This window comes from Lipophrys pholis (assembly GCF_963383615.2).
Source record: "Lipophrys pholis genome assembly, chromosome: 20".
In the NCBI taxonomy this organism is placed as follows: Eukaryota; Metazoa; Chordata; class Actinopteri; order Blenniiformes; family Blenniidae; genus Lipophrys; species Lipophrys pholis.
The window spans coordinates 14,338,848-14,358,186 of record NC_137648.1 but is presented as its reverse complement, the minus strand read 5'-3'; the positions used below and the strand labels follow the sequence as shown (position 1 = coordinate 14,358,186).

At 43.8% G+C, this 19,339-nt stretch overlaps 2 protein-coding genes across 3 annotated transcripts in view; one reads left to right on the top strand and one right to left on the bottom strand.

Annotated features, from left to right (window-relative positions):
- Positions 1 to 3,576: 3,576 nt before the first annotated feature.
- Positions 3,577 to 8,698, top strand: LOC308125703 (TNFAIP3-interacting protein 3-like). Of its 2 annotated transcripts, none has more exons than XM_080489641.1 (10): positions 3,577 to 3,763; positions 4,328 to 4,440; positions 4,533 to 4,608; positions 4,833 to 4,907; positions 4,991 to 5,056; positions 5,373 to 5,492; positions 5,583 to 5,705; positions 5,875 to 5,952; positions 6,326 to 6,451; positions 6,561 to 8,698. In XM_080489641.1, exons 1-10 carry the CDS (start codon positions 3,761 to 3,763, stop codon positions 6,699 to 6,701), a joined length of 921 nt encoding a protein of 306 aa, XP_080345767.1. In that variant the 5' UTR covers positions 3,577 to 3,760; the 3' UTR covers positions 6,702 to 8,698. The 2 variants fall into 2 exon arrangements, with proteins under 2 accessions (XP_080345767.1, XP_080345768.1); XM_080489642.1 differs by having other exon boundaries at positions 3,639 to 3,763; positions 4,331 to 4,440; positions 6,561 to 7,440.
- Positions 8,604 to 19,339, bottom strand: part of LOC308125702 (F-box/LRR-repeat protein 7-like) — a 26,477-nt gene continuing 15,741 nt past the window's right edge. The window contains exons 3-4 of the mRNA XM_080489640.1: positions 11,707 to 12,324; positions 8,604 to 10,049 (exon numbers count right to left, since the gene is read on the bottom strand). Of these exons, the coding sequence (XP_080345766.1) occupies positions 9,313 to 10,049; positions 11,707 to 12,324 (1,355 nt within the window). The 3' untranslated portion in view covers positions 8,604 to 9,312. The remainder of the gene's footprint in view (positions 10,050 to 11,706; positions 12,325 to 19,339) is intronic.

Here is a 19,339-nt window from a genome sequence, read left to right as displayed (position 1 = left end):
TGACGTTTAATATTGAAAAAAAAAAAAGAAAAGAAAAATCACCGAAATTTTCAAGTATCTCTAACAGTTGAACTTTAAGTCACTCTGTGAACTTTGTCCTTTTTGAGCAACATCCATTTTATTTGCAGATTAGAGATTGTGACAACCAGTCATCCATGTTGATATACGGAGTCTCTTTCTCATAACAGATTAGAAACTTAGGAGGAGCATAGCAACTCTTCCCGAGGACCTCAGAGGTCCGGAGGTTTTCTATTCCACAACTAAATCTGAGATGTATTTAGGCCCGAGGCCATTCAAAGCTTTATAAACCAGAAGTACGATTTTGAAGTCAATCCTTTGACTCACAGGCAGCCAGTGCGGGGATTGTAATGCGCTCCACCCTCTTGCGGTTGGTGAGGACTCTGGCCGCAGCGTTCTGGATGAGCTACAATCATAGTTTTTAACTTGCCTTTCGATTTTGTTTCTCTGTGAAAGCACCAGATTTCCTTTTTTGGTTTTTCACCTGAAACCGGCGGCTTCCTGCAGAGGTCACCCTGAGCCGTAACACTACCCTGCTGAGCCAACGAGCAGAATAGAAAGTGTACCACAGGCCAGCCCTGCTTTTGGTTTTGTTATCGCCGGCGGGAACCAGAGCTGTTGAGCATGGCCACACGTTTCAGCATCAGGAGCGGATGCGAGTGTGCGAGAGTGTGAGAATCAGTCTTTTAGAGTGAGACTGTCGTGGGAGGAAGCGTGAGGCTCCTCTCACAGAGTAATAAACCTCCTCTTTCCTCTCTGGTGACTTGCTGCCGTGTCACACGTACCGTAAACGAGCTGCGTCGGTGCTGGGAACCTCGGCTGGGGGTTCTCACTGCACAGGCGTCGCCTGAAGAAGGCCCCTTTCTGCAGAACTGCGACATATGGTACTCCGACGGTCTCCTTGATGTCAGTAAACACAATCCAGATCTGAGTCACTCACAACACTCATAACAATCTCTGTTGGCAAAGGCCAATGTGATGATTTATGAACGGGTTCTATTATTAGATCTGAGTCTTTCAAGCTGCGTCGGTTGTTCTTACGAGCACTGCAAGTTTTCTTCAAGGCCAAACCATTAGTTAAATCAACATTTCAAACTTTTAAGACTTCAGTTGGTTAGCAGGTGGAATGAGGGTTACAGTTGCATCTCTATGAACCAAAAACTTTATAACTGGGTTGTTTAATAAACTGCTTTTCCATTTGGTTCCGTCTAATACCCATCCCAGGGTTTCTAAATTGAGTACAAATTTGTTCACTTCCAGCGTTTGCTCGTTTCTTTAAAACTAAAAGTCCTAAGTTGATAGCGATGTTAAAAACACATTACAACCATGTGGTGATTACAATGAAACAACAGTTTGAAGACATCCAGAAAGAATTATAGCCTGTCAAACGTTTCATCAGATTTATATTTCATATAACACATTATTTTATATTTTTTCAAACACTGACTCTAAAAAGTCCAAAAATAAAAAAATAAAAAAGTTGAGGTCATGAAATATTTCTTCAACCACGCCCATGAGTTGAAGTTCTCCATTTACTTCACAGAGTTCCCGATATAGGATAAAGACATGAAGTTGCTGAGTCAGCAGCAGTAACTGAGCTCACTATTGACATGAATCATTACCCAAGACATTAATGATCTATCAAAGATGATTAGAATTACACTTTATTGGCTTCAATCTAAAGAAATATATCCAAACTTTTAGTCGGGCTTGTCGTTTGCTGCCAGATTGAGCCGAATCTGACAGCAGAGACCTAAAGTGGCAGAGAGGAGGGCACATTACTCCTGTGTGATAATGGATTTGAGTTGACAAAACCACTAACATCTCACAGTAATCCTACCAATGATGGAGTACCTGTTTTCTACCCGGTAGATCAAGGATTCACACGACTGCATAAAAGCCAACAGGCTTCCATGTTTGGCTTTGCCATGGATTTTGCAGCAGTTTTGTTCTTCTGAAGAGATTAACGGCGATGTGTTGGAGCATCAGTGTTTAAATCAATATCATAAATGACGCACATTCCCAATCTAAGATATTCTACTCTATCTACAATTTAAGTCTGATCGTCTTTGAGAGGGGTGCCGCTGAGTGTTTGAGATGACATCGAGAGGTCGCTCGGGGACTAAAACCGATGAAGAATTTGCTGAGTTTCATTTCAGTTCCATTCAATTTTTGGGTTGTTTAGAAGAAGTTTCAGTGATACCCTTTTAGTTACGTGTTTGATTACTTAACAAAGTCTAAAGTTTTTCATATGTTAAGTGATGAAGACTTTTTCCCAATTCTGTTCGATCAAAAGGGCAGGGGGTAATTCAAATAAATTGAGTTTAAATTAGGTGATAATTACCTTTTGAGAAGTGAGGATATTGATTCAAACACACAGGAAGAAGGTCCTGCGTGGGAAAGAAGCTCAGTTTTAGAGAACAAACTGAGAGTTCGTCACACCCAGTAGTTAAAGGCATGTGATTTACTTTAAGGATCATCATTTTAAGATAAAAGCTTCGGTTTTAAATGGATTTGTGTCCATCTGAACACAATGTTGTGATTTATTGTACAAAAGGATGACGGGTTAAAAGAAGCGGCTGGTTCACCTGCTGAAACCTGCCCCGGCACCTGTGCATTAAATAACAGCGGAAGCAAAACGAAAAAGTGTGTATAATTGATGGGAAATAACATCTCAGTGTCTGTGCTTGTTTTGAGAAAAGATCCCCCTCCCGTGAATGGACATTGATCTCTCATTAAACCAAAGGAGGAGGCCCGTGTGTGGAAACGTGGCAATTCCAATTAGAAAAAGTTCCCATGATAAGTAGTAGTCAGTGAGGGAGGAGCAGTGGTGTGTTTTCCCTTCTCCTCCTTCCCTGAAACAAAGCAGCTCTGAGTCAACACCTTTTGAGAACAAGCTGTCACTCAACAGATTGAGTAAGACGATCAGCCTGCGCTATGTGTGACTTTCCCAGCGACCGCAGCCCACAGGTTTTACATATATCTGGACAGTTTCATTTCGAAATTAGTATAGCGCCAGCACCTCGACTGACAGCAATAAACCATCCAGGAAGCCGGAAGGAGCCCGGCACGCGGACATGCTGACACACAATGTTCAACTGCAGGCAGCCCGCTGCAAGAAGTGACGACTTCAACAACCTGTTTTCACTCTCCATCAGTCAAGTTCTTGTATTTATTTGGGTGTTTTGACTGGTAGTCGTGATTCCAACTCTAAACTTTGATAGGTTATGAACCATGTACACAGGTAATACAAATAAATCAATGTAACATCAATAAAGAGCAATCTGACGACCTCTGTCGTTTTTGTGACCAAATATATTCATTCATCTATTTATCTTTTTATTTATATTTGGTTGTTTGTTTTAATGTGTTTGTCCGATCGGGTCCTGAAAGAAAGAAAGAAAGAACGAAAGAAAGAAAGAAAGAAAGAAAGAAAAAGTAGACCGAACCAATATTGATCAAACCTATTGCGTCATTTTTTGCAGCGTGGGCTTTTTTCTTCGTCATCGGGTCGTAAACGCTCAAGTTATTACCGCTCGCGCTCCTCTTCGCCTCTTTGTACTTTCCTTTCCTTCATAAAGCCAGCGAGCCGCGCAGCACGAGCCCGCGGAGGGAATCCCGGCTGCTGATTGGACAGTGTAGTTTCTTTTCACGTCACGGGGGATCCTTGGTATAAATACGTGAGAACACAATCAAACACATCCACACACACACCAGAACCAGAACTGAGGCACTCTACAGGATGGTGAGTTTGTTGTTGTTTGTGTTTTTTTTATTTTCAGACCTTTTTTTTTTACCCTTTGTTGGTTGCTGCTGCTTTTATTGACTATTATCTCACACCTGAGATTGTTCATTGTTTTGCTGTATTCTCTAAATTTACAATACAGCAATATTGTGTAGTATATGTTTTTCTATTTAATTTAATTTAATTAGGTTTTGTTTTGTTGTATTTATTTTTGTTTAATTTAATTTAATTTAATTTAATTTAATTAAATTTTCATGTTATTCCCTCCCAAGTTATCAGACTGGAGAGATAATAACTTAAATTAAAGCACTCAGCATGTTGTGGTTCTTAATCTGCCTCTTGACTTCTCTGGACAGTTGTTTGTTTGTTTGTTTCTTGTTTTGTTTTTTACCAGTACAATTAAATTATTTATATAGCATGAATTACAGCATCTAATAGCAACAATCGTAAATTAGGACAGAGACAAAGCAACCAGCTTCTTAATGTATTGGACTCATCTGATGTTATACGTAATTAAAAAAAAATTATACATAAATAAACCATTGCCTTGTGTCTGTCCTTCAGCAGTCCCTGCATGAAAACTCAAAGTCCAGACCTCCAGTGGAGACATCACAATCCACTGAAACGCTAAACACAGTGATCCACAGACTGTATCCATCGCTACCGAATGGAGACGGGTGAGAAACATCTCTACACTAATGTCATTTTGGGATCCGTACTTATACTCCTACAAAAGTAGGAAAGCTTATTCAAATCCTTTTTCTTCCAGATATGACTTTTGTGAGCTGGACAAGCAAAGCGCAGCTGCAGAGCTTCATCCTGACCGACCACAGGAAGTCACACAGGTATTCTTAGGAGAAACCACGCAAAAAGAGATGACATGTTCTTCGTGTTACTGGAAGAAACGCAGAGCAAAACTTCCAAAAATGTGTAAAAGGAAGTCACGATTTACTCATATTGCATAATTGTCATTGAGTTTCAGGCATGAGGATGCCGCTGCTGGCTATACCGTGTGCCACATTTAAAGAAGTTCCTCTTCTCTGTCTTTTTTTTTTTCTTTTTGCTGTAGTCAGGAGACTCTGCTCCCAGCAGTGATGTCAGACTGAAAGCACAGATACTGTCCTTAGAGGAGCAAAGGAAACAGGTGAGCACATCTCAGAACTGTGATTCATATTCAAACCAACAGATGCGAGCAGGCGGTTTAAGACGTCTTTCTGTTTCACTCAGCTTCTTTCTATCAATGAGAGATGGTCAAAGGAGTACCGGATCATGGTGCAGTATTACAAAGACAAGGTGAGAAAAGTTTAATCTGTCAGTTTGTTTGAAGGTTCCAGGTTTTGGTAGAAAGAGAAAATTATACAGTCACAATTGCATATTGAATTAATTCTCAACCCTATGGAATGGAGGTTTATATCTGATACATCTAGACAGACGTCCCCTGTCTTTCCAGCCTGACTGCAGTAACTCATCTGTGCAAAGACCAAAATATGAGAAGCGCTAGATAAGATTGTCTTGTACAGTATTATTGTATGAGGCTTTTTCACTAACCTCAGGATCCGAATTTACCCTCAGACTCACGTATGTATAATCTCTTCCTCCTCTTGTCCAGATCCGAGTTCTAAAAGCGTCACAAGAACATGAAGAAGAGAAACGTGACAGAGGACAGACGCACATCGCGTTGGTTAAAAAGCACCAAGTCAAGCTGGTCTATAATGAGGACAACTCAAAGGTAAATTCACCAATCGAGTGAAATATTTCTGTGGTTTCCTTTCGTGTGGTTTCCCTGCTAATGGTGTCTTTGGCGTGAATCCCCTCACAGACTGAGAAGAGCAGCTCCGAGCTTCTTGAAGCCGAGACAGAAACAGAAGCGCTGCGGCTGCAGAACCACACGCTGACGCGCAGAGGGCAGCATCAGCATGAGGAAATCAGACGGTTGAACAAGGTGAGAGGGGGAAGACCACTTCAGACCATCAGGTTTCATGTCAGTTGTTTCCACCCTGCATGGTCTGTATGTCTGATCTCATTGTGTGTGTGTGTGTGTGTGTGTGTGTGTGTGTGTGTGTGTGTGTGTGTGTGTGTGTGTGTGTGTGTGTGTGTGTGTGTGTGTGCAGGCTTTAGAGGAGGTGCTTCAGACCTCTCTGTCTGAGAGTGTGAGCAGTGAAGAAACTATAAACATCTGGAAGCACCAGGTGAGCTTCTCATCAGTATACTTTTTTTTTTTTCTTTTTTTTTTTAGTTTTAACATTTTAGAGAATAGTTGCTTTCATACTCAGAGTCTGAAAGAAGAAATAAACACTACCAAAGAATAAAAAAAAAAAAAAAAATCCCATTCTCCAATTCAGTGGTTGGAAAAAAATCTCCAATTTTGTAACTTGAATTAGTCTTCATTGCATTTACATTTCGCAACTTCCACCTTTAAAGCCATACTTATAAATAACTTAATATTTTGCATGGAATACACAGATGACATATAATCCTGACCTTCGGCACTTCTTTCCAGCCTTTTATAGAGAACACCGTGTTGAACTATACTCAATACTGCATACCCTTCTTTTCGCGCAGGCTGAAGTCAATAAGGAGGACTTCTTCAGAGAGCGCAACGACAGGGAGAAGCTCAAAGAGAAGAATCTGGAAATGGAGAAGAGGTTTCGGAAAGTCTACGACGAACTGCGCGTGCTCAAATCTCAGGTACAGAGCTGTTTTTTTCGGGGGGGGGGGGGGTTGTACTCGGAAATTCCCAGGTTGCGTTCAGTGATTATAGCAGCGAAGGCTTTAACACGGGGACGTTTTCTTCCAGGTGACCATGGTTTTGAAGCCACAGCCAGCACTTCATTGTCACTGCAATGCTGCGGACCAGAGTCCAAACTGGGACGGTCACCAGGTCAACCACCACTACATGCAAAAGCAAAGTCGCCACGCGCTCGGCACCAAACAGTGAGGCTCACTGCTGCCCTCAGTGACGGTCCAGAGCACTTCGTTCAGATATCTGCAGCGTGTCGTCGGGAAGTGAACTTCCAGCGTACGAAGGAAGAAGCCCAGGCTGAAATGTGGAAGGAGGCCCTTCCTGCAAGAGGCAAAACAGCAAAAAGTGATTTTCAGTATTCCAGTCACGCTCCTTCCTGTCCTCCTGCGAACCAGCCCGCTCCTTTGGGAGATTACTTTGCGCAAACACTATTGACATGCTGACGAAACCTTGAGCAGAAAAGAAAAGAAGCGTGTTCCTGTTTTTCAGTACCTGTAGCCTCAATATGTCTGCTTCAAAGAAATGCCCCAAGGGGAGAATGGAAGCATCAGTAACAGGACAAAGCTGGCGCTGTACATCAGACGGGAATGCTGGAAGATGCGTCTGTGTTTGTAGGAGAGAAAAGAAAGTCTGGTGGAAGGATGGGCAGCTTATTATTTCAGCAGATGCGGCCGCTTGATTAATTCCGTCCATTCGAATCCAACTGAGACGGACGCTATTCACGGGCAGGGAAAGGAGAGGGAATCGAACCAATGACGACAAGTTCTACCCACTAATCCACAGTCAACCCCTGGAAGGGGTTATGTGGGGTTGTTGGGGGGAAACAAAAAAAAGCAGGAACATTGTCTAGGCACATATATATTTATGCAAGTGTTATTTTTCTATAGTGTATTTGTTTTTGTTTATTTGTCATTAAAGTAATCTACGGCACATCAAGGCTGTTTTAGTGTGTTTAAAGGTGAATTTGACACCCATTTCTGCCTTCTGCTTTGAACTCGTACATCAGGTCCAATAAACGAATGTGAAGAATCTACCAAATATCAACCAATAATACATTTTTCAACATTAAAGAGGCTCCTCTGCTGAAGCGCCAAGCCCAAATCTGTTGACATAACATGTTGACAGAAGAGGTTATGAGGCAGCTCACGCACGCATTCTTGTCGTCTCGGCCCTGGGTCGTCACAGAAAAACAGGAAGTCAAAATAATGTTGATGCTGTAAAAGGGGAGGCTCATCCTTTAAACAATTTAAAAGCCCTAATCTAGAAAACATGTGGGATTTTGGTTCATAAGATGCTGTTTGTGCCTGATGTCTGGAAAAAAAAAAGAAAAAAAAAAAATTGATCACGTTTTAGAGCTATAGTGACCTCTAGTGGTGAACAGTAGTTAGGTCAAGAGTAAAGCAAATGGTAGGAGTTTCTCTCTCACTCTGGCTCAAAGCAGCTTTTTCTCTCCAAGAATCCTTCATCTGCGGACGTTCTTGGACGTACCGACTGTTCCTATACTCGACCACAAGATTTTGGTGGGATTCACATCTGGACCGTCCTTTTTCTTGCCACGAGTGTTTCTTCTTTTCTGTCTTCATCATCCCTTGTTGAACTGGCCTGCGTGCTGGGGAGTTTATGCTGTCGTGTCCTCACATTTTCATCAGGCTGCCTTTGAAAAGATTTCACCGCCATGCAGAGACACCTCATTAGGCATGAGGCTGTTCCTCCGATGAGTCTTTGGGCTGCACCAAACTGTGACTGTGGCCAGGAGCTTTCATCTCGGACTCATTCAGCCACACCGCATCATTTAAAAGTACCCACTCTCTCATTTGAACCGGAGTTGTTTGCAGGTTCAAAGATCAGCTTGTTATAGTGAATCAAAGGCATACTTGCTTTTTCACGTGGATCTGTTGATGCCAAACATCCAGATGGTGCCTTCTGATGGTCGAGGTAATGAACAGGTTTAGCAAACATTCCAGCAGGACGCATGCAATCCTTTACACAGGCACACTTCGATATTTCCATATTTGGCATTCTTTCCATATTTGCAGTGATCTTAATGAATTATAAACATGTGCAGACGTCAGCGCTTGGTTTTTTTTTTTTTTTTTTGGAGAAATTTATTGGCACAGTTATAGCAGCAATGTGTTCTTGTTTACTTCCAACAATGATCCCATTAAACCGTTTTTTTTTTTCAGTTTGGCTGCAAAAGACCTCTCTAGTGATATTATTGACCTTTAATTAACACAAATGTAACCGGCAAAAGGCAGAATAAGACACTTTTGAGCTCAGTTGAAGTGATTGTCAGTACAATTGCATAAAGTGCACATGCACACAACACAAGGAAAGTAAAACTGAGTATATCTGAAATCCACAAATCTGCTCTGCTGCTGCTACATTCTCAGTGGTTTAGTCTGAAGATACTTGCTGTTTATAAATAGTTGGAGTAATGTATGCTACTGGTTAACTCTCAGGGCCTTTTTAAACATCTTACAAATATCTTACAATGCTTTCGAAATGGGAACACATCTGTACCCAGTGCTCAGTGTTGTAGCATGTGGGAGGAGAAAGGAGCATACTGTAATACTGTATGTCTCTGCCTTTTTAACTGATAAATATGTTAAATACATTCTGTGGAGGCCTTTTTCAAAACGTCAGTATGAACAGCCGCCGAGTGGATTCAAAGAGACAACTTCTGGCCAGTATTGCACACCAGTTTTCCACCGGTTCGGACACATCAGCCGCCGAACTCTGCCAACACACTAGCAGGAATATTAAAACATCCACTTGTCAGAGGAGCGGTCGGGCTCCCTTCCTCGCCTCAGTAGAAGGCCGGGTTCGTGTGCTCGATGACGCAGCGCCGGCAGTGACGCCTGACGAAGCGCAGGGCCTCCGGCGACACCTCGCAGTCCTGCACGTTGAGAAGCTGCAGCTCGCAGCAGTTGGCCGCCAGCGCTTTGAGTCCTCTGCCCGTGACGCTCTCGCAGGCCCGCAGGCTGACTCGCCTCAGGCCCTGGCAGTACATGGCCAGCTGCTCCAGACCGCTGTCGGACACCAGGGGGCATTTCCCCACGTCCAGAGACTTGAGTTTTGGGCAGCTCCTGGCCAGGTGGCCCAGGCCGTGATCGGTGAGGCCCTCGCAGCCCCTGGCGTTCAAATAGCGCAGTCTCGGGCAGTAGCGGGCCACGTAGCGTACCCCCACGTCTGTGATGCGGGTGCAGTGGGCCACGCTCAGGTAGCGCAGGCAGCCCTCCAGCCGGGCCACTTCGCGCAGGCCGAAATCCCCGACCAAGCGGCAGTCACTGAGGCTCAGCTCCTTTACCGAGGGGCAGTGGAGGGCCAAGTGGCGCATGGATTCGTCCGTTAGTCTGGTGCAGCGACGCAAATACAGATGCGTCAGGCGCGGGCAGTGCGAGGCGATAGTTCGCAGGCCCTCGTCCTCGAGGGAAAAGCAATCTGTCATGTCCAGGTAGTGAATGGAGATCTGCTGGCCGTGCAGAGGGGACAGCTGGAGGGAGGCCTCCTGGGTAAGACTGATACAGGTCACTTTGGAGCAGCCTGGAACAAAAAGAAACAGTAAATATTGCAATCTGGCAGATAGTGTAACCTCACACAGAGATGAACTGATTAGATTTTGTTCCTCTCAAAGGACACGACCCGAAGCGGCTGACTTTCTTTTTTTTCTTTTCTTTTTTTTTTTTTTTTTAATGGGAACTTTTATTATTGGAATTGCCTCATTTCCACATGCGGGCCTCCTCCCTTGGTTCAATAAGAGATCAATGTCCATTTAGTCAGGCACATTTCCCAAAACACAGAGCTGTGATTCCCCATGTGGCTTTATTTTCCATCATCATCAATGATATATATATTTTTTACTTGAAATGGGATTTTCCACTTCTTTTTCACAGCAGGTTTCAACAGGTTATTTTACTATCAACTAGGAAAACCAGCTGTCTCCTTAAACGCTCTGTCTCTTTTTCAAAGTTTCTGTATTCACAAAACCAGACAGTCTCACCGTGAAAGAGAGGTTACTAATTGTGCTCAGATTCGACACGCGTTCTCATTATTAATGATTACAGAAACCCCTCCACCCATTCATTCCCATTTACGTCTTTTCCAGACTGCACAGTACAGAAAGTGTGTTTTGGAAACATTTATTTAACGATCAATTAGTTCATCCCATTTCCCATATGTGGGCTGGCCCAGTGATATATGCTCCAACGATCCACCAGGGGGCGATCAAACTGACGTGACTTTTGGGAAGCTGTCAGCAGTCAGCAATTCACATGCATCAAGTCGAACTTCCAAAAGCACTCACATGCCTGCATGCATTAACTTTTCTTCACTCCCTAAGAGATTTGAAAAGTCCACAGTCCAACTTTTCTATACGAAACAGCCGCTTTTTTCTTCCCCCTGCCTGAAATGACTTCAATGTGTACAATCAGCAGGTGAACGTAAGTTCAATGTAATTCGGCCTCATACTCAATGAGGTTTGCAGATAATATGTGGTATAAGTTACATTAAAATAACACCAGGAGGGCCAACAGTGACACCTGAGGTAGACCCAATGCAGGAGTCTTTAATGTGCATATGATGTGTTTAAAATGTTGGGATATTTGTCACTTGAGGGCGCCACAGTAAAACCTGCAGCCTGTAAAGTGGAGGCAAGAACATCTGAACGCAAAAAAAAGAAAAACCCTCTTCCTCAACCTCAAATTTGATCCGTTTTTCAAAGAAAGCAAATCAAGGCCATCTGATCTTAGCAGGCTTGCTTTCATTGCTTTATTTCTGTACCTTCAACCCACAAGGTTTTTTTTTGTTGTTGTTTTTTTTTAAAGCTGTTTTTACAACAAAGGACCTGCTTCCTGGTGCTAATGGTTCAGCTGCTGCTCTGCCACCAGAATCCAGTCCAAGTCAATGTTATTTGTGTCACTTCCTTAATGAAAGCAGCAGACCGCTCCTCTCACTCATGTTGAGGTAAGCTCTGCTCTCAGCTAAAGAAAGCCTTTCTTCTCCCATATGGGAGCTCAAGGTTGGCAAAGCTTCTCCTGCTCCTCTAATGATTTAACCAGCTTCACCAGAATTGAGTGAAAAAAAAGAGTGAGCGAAGGATTGGTCTTAAGGTAAATCAACATGTGTGTGATTTGAGGTCGTTTAATAAAACCCAGTGACCCCTGCACCTTTTTAGTGTATTTTTGATTTATCTTTTGCTTACCTGAGAGGTTCAGGTGTTCCAAGTTGGGACATCGGGACACCACCTCAAACACTGCGTCGTTGGAGATGTTGTAGCAGCCGGCGACCTCCAGGTGACGCAGTTCCGGGCAGCACTGAGCCACCACGTGTAGTCCGCGGTCAGTGAGCCTCTTGCATCCGTTGACCACCACCGTCTCCAGCGTCAGACAGACGTTGGGGGTGTCCTGGCACAGCCGGTGGGTGAGGACCCTGATGGCACGGTCAGCGTGGAGCAGCTCCCCAGTCAGCCGCACGGTGGCCCATAGCCTCGGGTCCCACGCCAGGTTGTACCAGCGGCGGCAGACGCGCGCGCAGCGACACAGCTGATTGGTGGGGAGGTGTGAGAAGATCTGCAGGAGGCTGTGGTCGGGGAGGAGGTCGATGAGGGCGTGGTGGTGGGATTTGGACGGTCTGGAGCGAGTGTGGGCGCCGGGCTGGGGGTGGATCACGGCGACGGTTTCGGCCGGGGCAGAGGACGAGGACGAAGAGTTGCTCTCATGTCCGTTACTGGAGAGAGCGGGGGAGGAGAGGGAGGAGGACTTGGACGGGAGGATCAGACCCGGACTGGGAGTGCTCAGGGTTCTTGTGCTGGAGTCCAAACCTGAAAGAAATGAAGGACAACAGGAGATAAACACTCAACAGTGACATGGTTTTGACTGTTTTGATAAATAAGACCATTAAAGCTGTGATTTGGTCTGCATTCATATACATTTCCAACACTGAAAATGTAATTGCGCAAAACTCAAACAGGCCAATAGATCGATAGGTGTGCTTGAGTTTCTCATGTGCAGAATAAGCCAGCAGCTCCTGAATAGGACTTTAGAGATTTTACGACACCTTGAGCTTCATCTCTGAAACTGGACCAGACTGTACGAAAAACCACCAAAAAACCCAGAAACCTTCTTCTATGTCATTAGCTGGACTCCCACAATAGCTGAGTAGTCTATACTGCAATACAGTAGCTGCACGTTTCTGGTAATTGCAATGTTTTTTTTGCACTTTCCACAAATGTGATTTATGCCCTTTGAGCCAAATCATTTTTCTCAATAAAATTAGTGGATAAGTTCCCACACCTTAAATCCCCTGTATTAAACTCTTTTGGTGAAGGTTTCCACAAAAGCGTTGCCTTTTAAAACAATCACTCCAACGGTATAAATACTTCTAAAGTGTGAACGGATTTAGAGGAAGATTTGTCTCAGCAACAGAGGCTCAGTAGCGTCACATCCAAAATACACTAAATCCTTATGAAATCTTTTCATTCGCTCGTTTGTAACAGTGAGTTTCCTAAAACCTTGAATTATATCATGTGGCTTATTTTCCCAGACTTAATAAAACTCTTTTGGGGCCCGCAGAAGACATGATACAGGCCTAGAAGTAGTGACGATAACCACAGAACCAACTTTTTTGTGTGTAAAAACGGGGACTTCTATCTGAAACTACTTTAAACACAGAGCCGTGTGTTATTCTGGAGGTCTCGGGCCAAACCTGCCTTTTACTGTTGCTATTTTAGGTCGGTGAAATATTTTTTCTTCCATTAATCTTCACTGTGTTTGTCCTGGAAATGACACGCTGTCAGATTTACATTTGAGAAAAAGAGCAATAAGAAAAAAGAAAGTGGGCCGAGGAGCGCAGGGGCTCATCAAGACGGAGCACCACCGGCTTTTATCATCGCTGAAAAAGGAGTTTCCATGGATCCTGTTATCATGTTTTGGTATGTTTGGGGGGAAAAAAAAAAATGTGTCACATCTATCTGCCAGGCGTTTTGGGCAGCTTCGTCAGATGGGCTGTGCTGCCTCAAAGCGGCGCACAGCCGAGGAGCTCGGCGCTGGCCCTGACAATGCGCAGCTCGCCCTGTGTAAACACCTGACAGATGTGAGCTGATTGCCATCACGTCTGAAGAGGCAGCTGTGAGAAGCGGCGACTGGATCCCATCACCGTAGCGTGAGACGGGGGAATCTCTTGCCGGCCGGGGCACCGGATCCGGTTCCATGCGTCCACCCATCAGGACGGGACGATGCTATCCGGCTTCTTCTCGCCTCTCCTCCGGCTCATCTTGTCTCGTCCTGGCTGGACCGATGGCTATCACTCGAAGCATTTTCGAACCGGCACGAGCATGATGTCACTCACAGCTGTGAGTTTTGAAGGCTTATTGGCCAAAACGCAGGTGATTCATCTTCTTGTTGTTTTTCTCATTGAGGGGGACGATAAGAGCAGACGACAAGCGATTTCTCTATTCACTCTTCAAAGAAGTTTCACAAACCCACAAAACTTCTCCAGCTCTCGATTTTCCACAATACGATACACTTGGCCACTGTAGGTACAGTACATATCTTGGGCAAAGAAAATCAACTGAAGGGAAACAACAGCAAGCAGCCAAAAACTTTTCTTACAGCTTTTTCAAAACTATTTCTGCCGTTTGACTCTAAAAAGTTACTTGGAACTGGTCTGTCAGGTTTGCATTGCGTAATATCCTCTGTTTGCACGTGTGTGTGGTTTCATTACGAAAAAACAAACAACAGCACCCACTAGTGGCCGTACAGGAAAACTACATCGTTTTCAGTGCTTCTGCCGTTGGACATAAAGTTTGAAACGGCGTCATGTAAATGTGAAACTTTTCTAAAATGGAAATGCAAAAACGATTCGTTTTCACCTGAAATGTTGCGTAAACGGCGTCTGGAAGAGCCAGTTTTCACTACTTTACTCATTTTTCACTCGAATTCACGGTTTCTCCTGAATATATGTGAGAACTTAAATGAGTCAATTACATAGAATAAAAAATGGAAAAAGTCAAAGACAGTATGATCTTGTGATCCCCTGTTAGTTTACAAAAAAAACCCAAGTCTTTTTATAGTCTATAACAACCCTTAGCTAGTTTTTAGGCATTGCGTCTCCTCTTGCCATGTCAGGTCTTACCATTACAGTCATTTTTAGATCCGGTCATGTAGTCTGAACCATCTTGGTTAATGGATGCATTTGTTCCAACAGACAGCTGCTTCTTCGGCAGTATGTCAGCGTCTACATGACAAACGGACGGCATCCTGCCTGTCATGTGGATTTGTGTGCCGGGACAGACAGCCGGGCAGTGACACCGTCCTTATAAACGTCCCGTAGATTTGTATTCCAGACCCGAGCATCAGTCAGCCTCCCGGCTCGCCTCTGATGACATCCACAGACGCATCCTCCGGGGAGCATGTCGTCCGATTCACGGCTACTTTAAAACTTGCCTCTCGTGAGCACTAAAGTTCTCACTCACATCCAAAATGCAAGCACAATGAAGACGGTCAGAAAAGAAATGAATCCAACATTAACAAGACGAGCAGATTTCATTCAGTTCTGAAAAGGATTCTGCAGTTTATTTATCCTTTTCGCTTAATGCGTCACATTCGCATGGGTGGTCTGCGGTGAGTTCGGCTTAAAATGTGCAGGATTATTCCTTAGCTTTCCATAGACCATAGCTCTCTCCAATAATAATTCATTTTTAGTTTAATGCAAAGGATTTAATGGTTTGATGTCGTTATAAACACTTCATCTATTTTCAATTTCACACACTTGTCCAAACATGACATGACAAGTACACTGTATATATTGCGAGATTCCTGAGTTAATCCCGAGTGTTTACGATCTGTTGGGTATTTTTTCTCCAAACATGAGTAGAATCCCATAAAAGCCAGAGCAATTTCACTGAATAATAGCAATAAAGAAATCAACTGCAAAACCCCACACATGCCAAGTCCAGATTAGATTTTTAACCACTTTTTGTTTCAAGGATGAAAGAGGCCATGCTTTAGTGTCATTTCTAAGATGAACCGCTGCTTTCTTTCTTTTCTTTTCTTTTTTTTTTTTGTTAATGAAATGCATGCAACTCAACTGCCACATGCACGGAGGCAACTTCCAAATTGCGTAATTTTAAGTGCTACCGATCAGAGGAAAGTGGAAAAACTGAAACTGTTGACTGGACTACATCCACCCACTCTGCTTTGATCACATGATGGGAAATGTTAGATAAAGACAGTTTGGCTGTTGCCTGGTTTTTTTTTCGGATGGCAAAACACCTGAATTATCCAAAGACGGTTAAAGTTACGTGTCTGTGTTTTCCTGTCATGAGGGGAAAAGAAATGTCCACATAGAAGCCCAGAGGGGCTTTGTGAGTAGGCTGCAGAACAATGTGATTTGAAAGCCATACTACTGAGGAAGTCTGTGACAAATAGGTCTTTTGTATTAATCAGCATCCCTGAAGTACCTTCCAGATGCCAAAAAAAGGCCGATGATTCCTGCCATAGACGGAAATTATCTCATGTCTGAAAGTGCCCCCCCCTCCCCCCACCGCCTCTTTTTCACACACTGCTGCATTTTGTGTTGGGGAAAAAAAAAAGGTCCTCAAGGACTTTAAAAGAGCTTTTTAAATTTGTTATCCATCTGATGGGTCAGTTGTTGCAATGCCTTTCCAATCCACTTTTTTTTTTTTTTTTCCCCACAATCTCAAATGACAGATGTTAGCGTGGACCGTCAAGAACAAGCAACCAGACACTCAGTCCCATCTGGACAGTAAGTCAATTGCACTGCCTCCACCCCCACCCAAATATAATGAAGATGAAGCAACTTCAAAACAGCCTTAATGTCCCTCGAGCTAAATGCACCAATGAAATATTCTTTTCCAAAGTATGACTTCAAGCTGCTCCAACTCCTTATCTACTAAAAGTTACATCCATTCTGGCGCACACTCTCAAGTCTTTAAATTGTCAGGGAAAAAAAACAAACTTGAAAGTTTATTGTCAATGCAGGAACTAGAATTTAATAAAACAATCACGATTAGGGTTGACTTACTACCCCCTGAGCTTTCAACATATTGCAGCTGTTATTCCAGTCTCAACGTCAAAAATAAACCTTCTGCTTGACTCACATCAGCGAACATGGATTAAAAGTCTTGGAAGTGTTACGGATGACATCGTAATTCATCAATAGATTAGTTTCTAAATAAAAAAAGCAAACTGTCCGGTTGAAAGTAAGTGAACTTTGAGTTCACATTGTTCAGAGCATGTATTTCCAAGTCTACACTTTTAGCATGAGAATAAACCTGCAACTTCCAGTTGCTGCTGCAAAAATCTTTATGAGTTAAACAGTGGTGTCGTGTTTTATATCTGTGTATCATTGAGAACCTATCATTAACAGAACAAAAACCATGCAGCTGGTAAACTTCTCCTGAAGGCGCTGCAAGTGCAGCTGGTGGAAGAGTCAGTTTGGTTTCGGAAATCAGAGAACAGTGGAACATCTGGTCTTTCTGCTGGACAAAGAACAACCGAGCAGTGGTGAAATGAAAAAAGAAACTCATGCATTCTGAATGCACACATAGCCACAGCAAGGCATACTACTCGGCTGAAATCATTTGCCACTAATACCCAAATCTGCGCTGATCCACGGCCGTGCTGCAGCCGGATCCCATTAACATGATCTTAGCTTTACTTCTGAAGCACATCTGGATCGCACTTTGATACCAGGGGTTTAATGTAAATCAATCGCAGTGATCACCGAGGAGACAAGATGCTTGCGTGATGAAGGCGTGCAGCTGGATGTTCGGAGTGATGTCGCCTTAATAACAACCACACTGAGACGGATTCAAGGGAATCATCTAAGGGCCTCCACAAAGAAAATAGGGACGGGAGGAAAAGAAAGAAGGAAGATAAATTGGCCAAAAGGCCTGCAGACTTTACCAGAGACAGAGACAAGTGCACAGGCAGGGTCAATCCAGACTTTGACGCAGTCTGGTCGTAAACTAAAGCTATAGGGATTCCACTCAGGATCTTGCAGTGCCGTGAAGCTCTGCTAAGACCCCGTCTGGGGCTCGCAGGATTATTAACGCTGCATCTGGCAGAGCAGACCAATCCATTACCTCAATGCCATTAGCTCTGTGACATGCTCTGCATGCGAGGCTGGACTCCTCCCTGCCAGGAGTGTGATGAAATCAGACACGCACTTCTTTTCTAACCTATTAGTCTACAAATTGAGTCACAGCGGGTTAAAGTGTAAAGATAAAGGTGTCGGCCCATTAAAACAACAACAGCCAGACAATAGTGATCTCAAGGAAACAAAACAATTGATTTATCAGTGTTAAACGGTTTTGTGCTCCATTTTGTTGAAGAGAAACATCCGACTGAGCGAGAGAACTGCTTGGAATAGAAAACATCTGGGTCTGTCTCGGGTTTTATTGAATACATGGAAGTTGATATTGCTGTACAGTGTAGCGGCTGAGCTATCAGCAAAGCCTTCACTACAGGAAGGTCTTACGTCACTGCACAACCTGAAAGACAATAGAGCCCGCCGGTTCCTCCGCAGAGTGCACATTCGGGCAGGAAATGTGCTCCTTCTTTCCGCACAACCCCCATAACTCCTCGACTGCTGGACCGCAGCGATTCTCACACACTCACTCAGGTCTCCAGATTCATTTTGGAAAGTCGAGCTGCAACAGAGTCGTGATCCACACGCCAGGAACTATAACACGTCTCCTCACAATGCGACTAATTTCCTCAAGGGAGTTTTTCCGCCTATTAAAGTCATTCAGACCTCTCCTTAGCCTGCCCTCGTCACTTTATAAATCCACAGCTGAGGAGGACAGCAGACATTCTAGATATCCCAAAGCCCAACACAAAGGCAGATTCACTCATTCAAAAAGGAGGTTTTGTGTTTGTCGAGTGATCACAGCACAAATTTTCCGCAAAGGCAAAATGACAGTTTGGATGCTGCGAGTCATTTGGCATCTTGCGAAGCTGATCTGACCTTTGGTGAATAAATTAAACTATTGGTGATGTCACTTTTTTCTTTTTTTTTTTCTTTTTACAGGTTGTTAAATCAGGGTGTCAAGGATGGGGTGACTGAGTTTGGAGAGTGCGCTCCAATCCCCCTCTTCTGCACACTTTATCCTTTCTGGCAGCGCCGCGTGAGAGGAGGGCTGGAGTGCGGAGTGACAGTCGCGTTAAATGAGCTCGGTAGGAAAAACGTGGCTACGCCGAGGAGAAGTGCACGTCAGGCAGGGGTGGAAAAGTGAGCGCTGGCTCAGACGCCTTCATTCGGTTATGATGAGGAGCAAATGTAATGATCTCATGTGGTTAAAGCAACAGAACAAGGGAAGTGCTGGAACGTTTGTGGTTATGAAGTCTTGAAAAAAAAAAAAAAGAAGAAGAAAAAAAAAAAAAAGGAGGGGAGGGTCGTTCATTTTAACTCCAGAAAGAGGTTGTTTTGTCTATGAATGTTAGAGGTGCATTCAAGGTGGAGGACCTAGAGCGCACCACCAGTCAAAGGCCACGTAAATATGTGGAAAAAAAATGTATTGCTCTGAAGCGGACGTCTAACGTTGCTGTATGGTAAATACACACACATTCGCCAGATCACACATCAATGGTGACAGCTGCCAGTTTGGAGGAAACCAGTGGTCCAGCGTCTTGCTCAAGCACACTTCGACACATGGACAGGTGTAGATGGAGATCAATCCTTGGGATTGGATGTCGACCCACGCCGCCAACTGTGCCACAGCTGCTTGAATTTTCTTTACTTTCCTGCTTACATTTTCTGCACATTTACTCCATATATCATCAAAGTAGTGGGACTTGAGTATGAATATATGC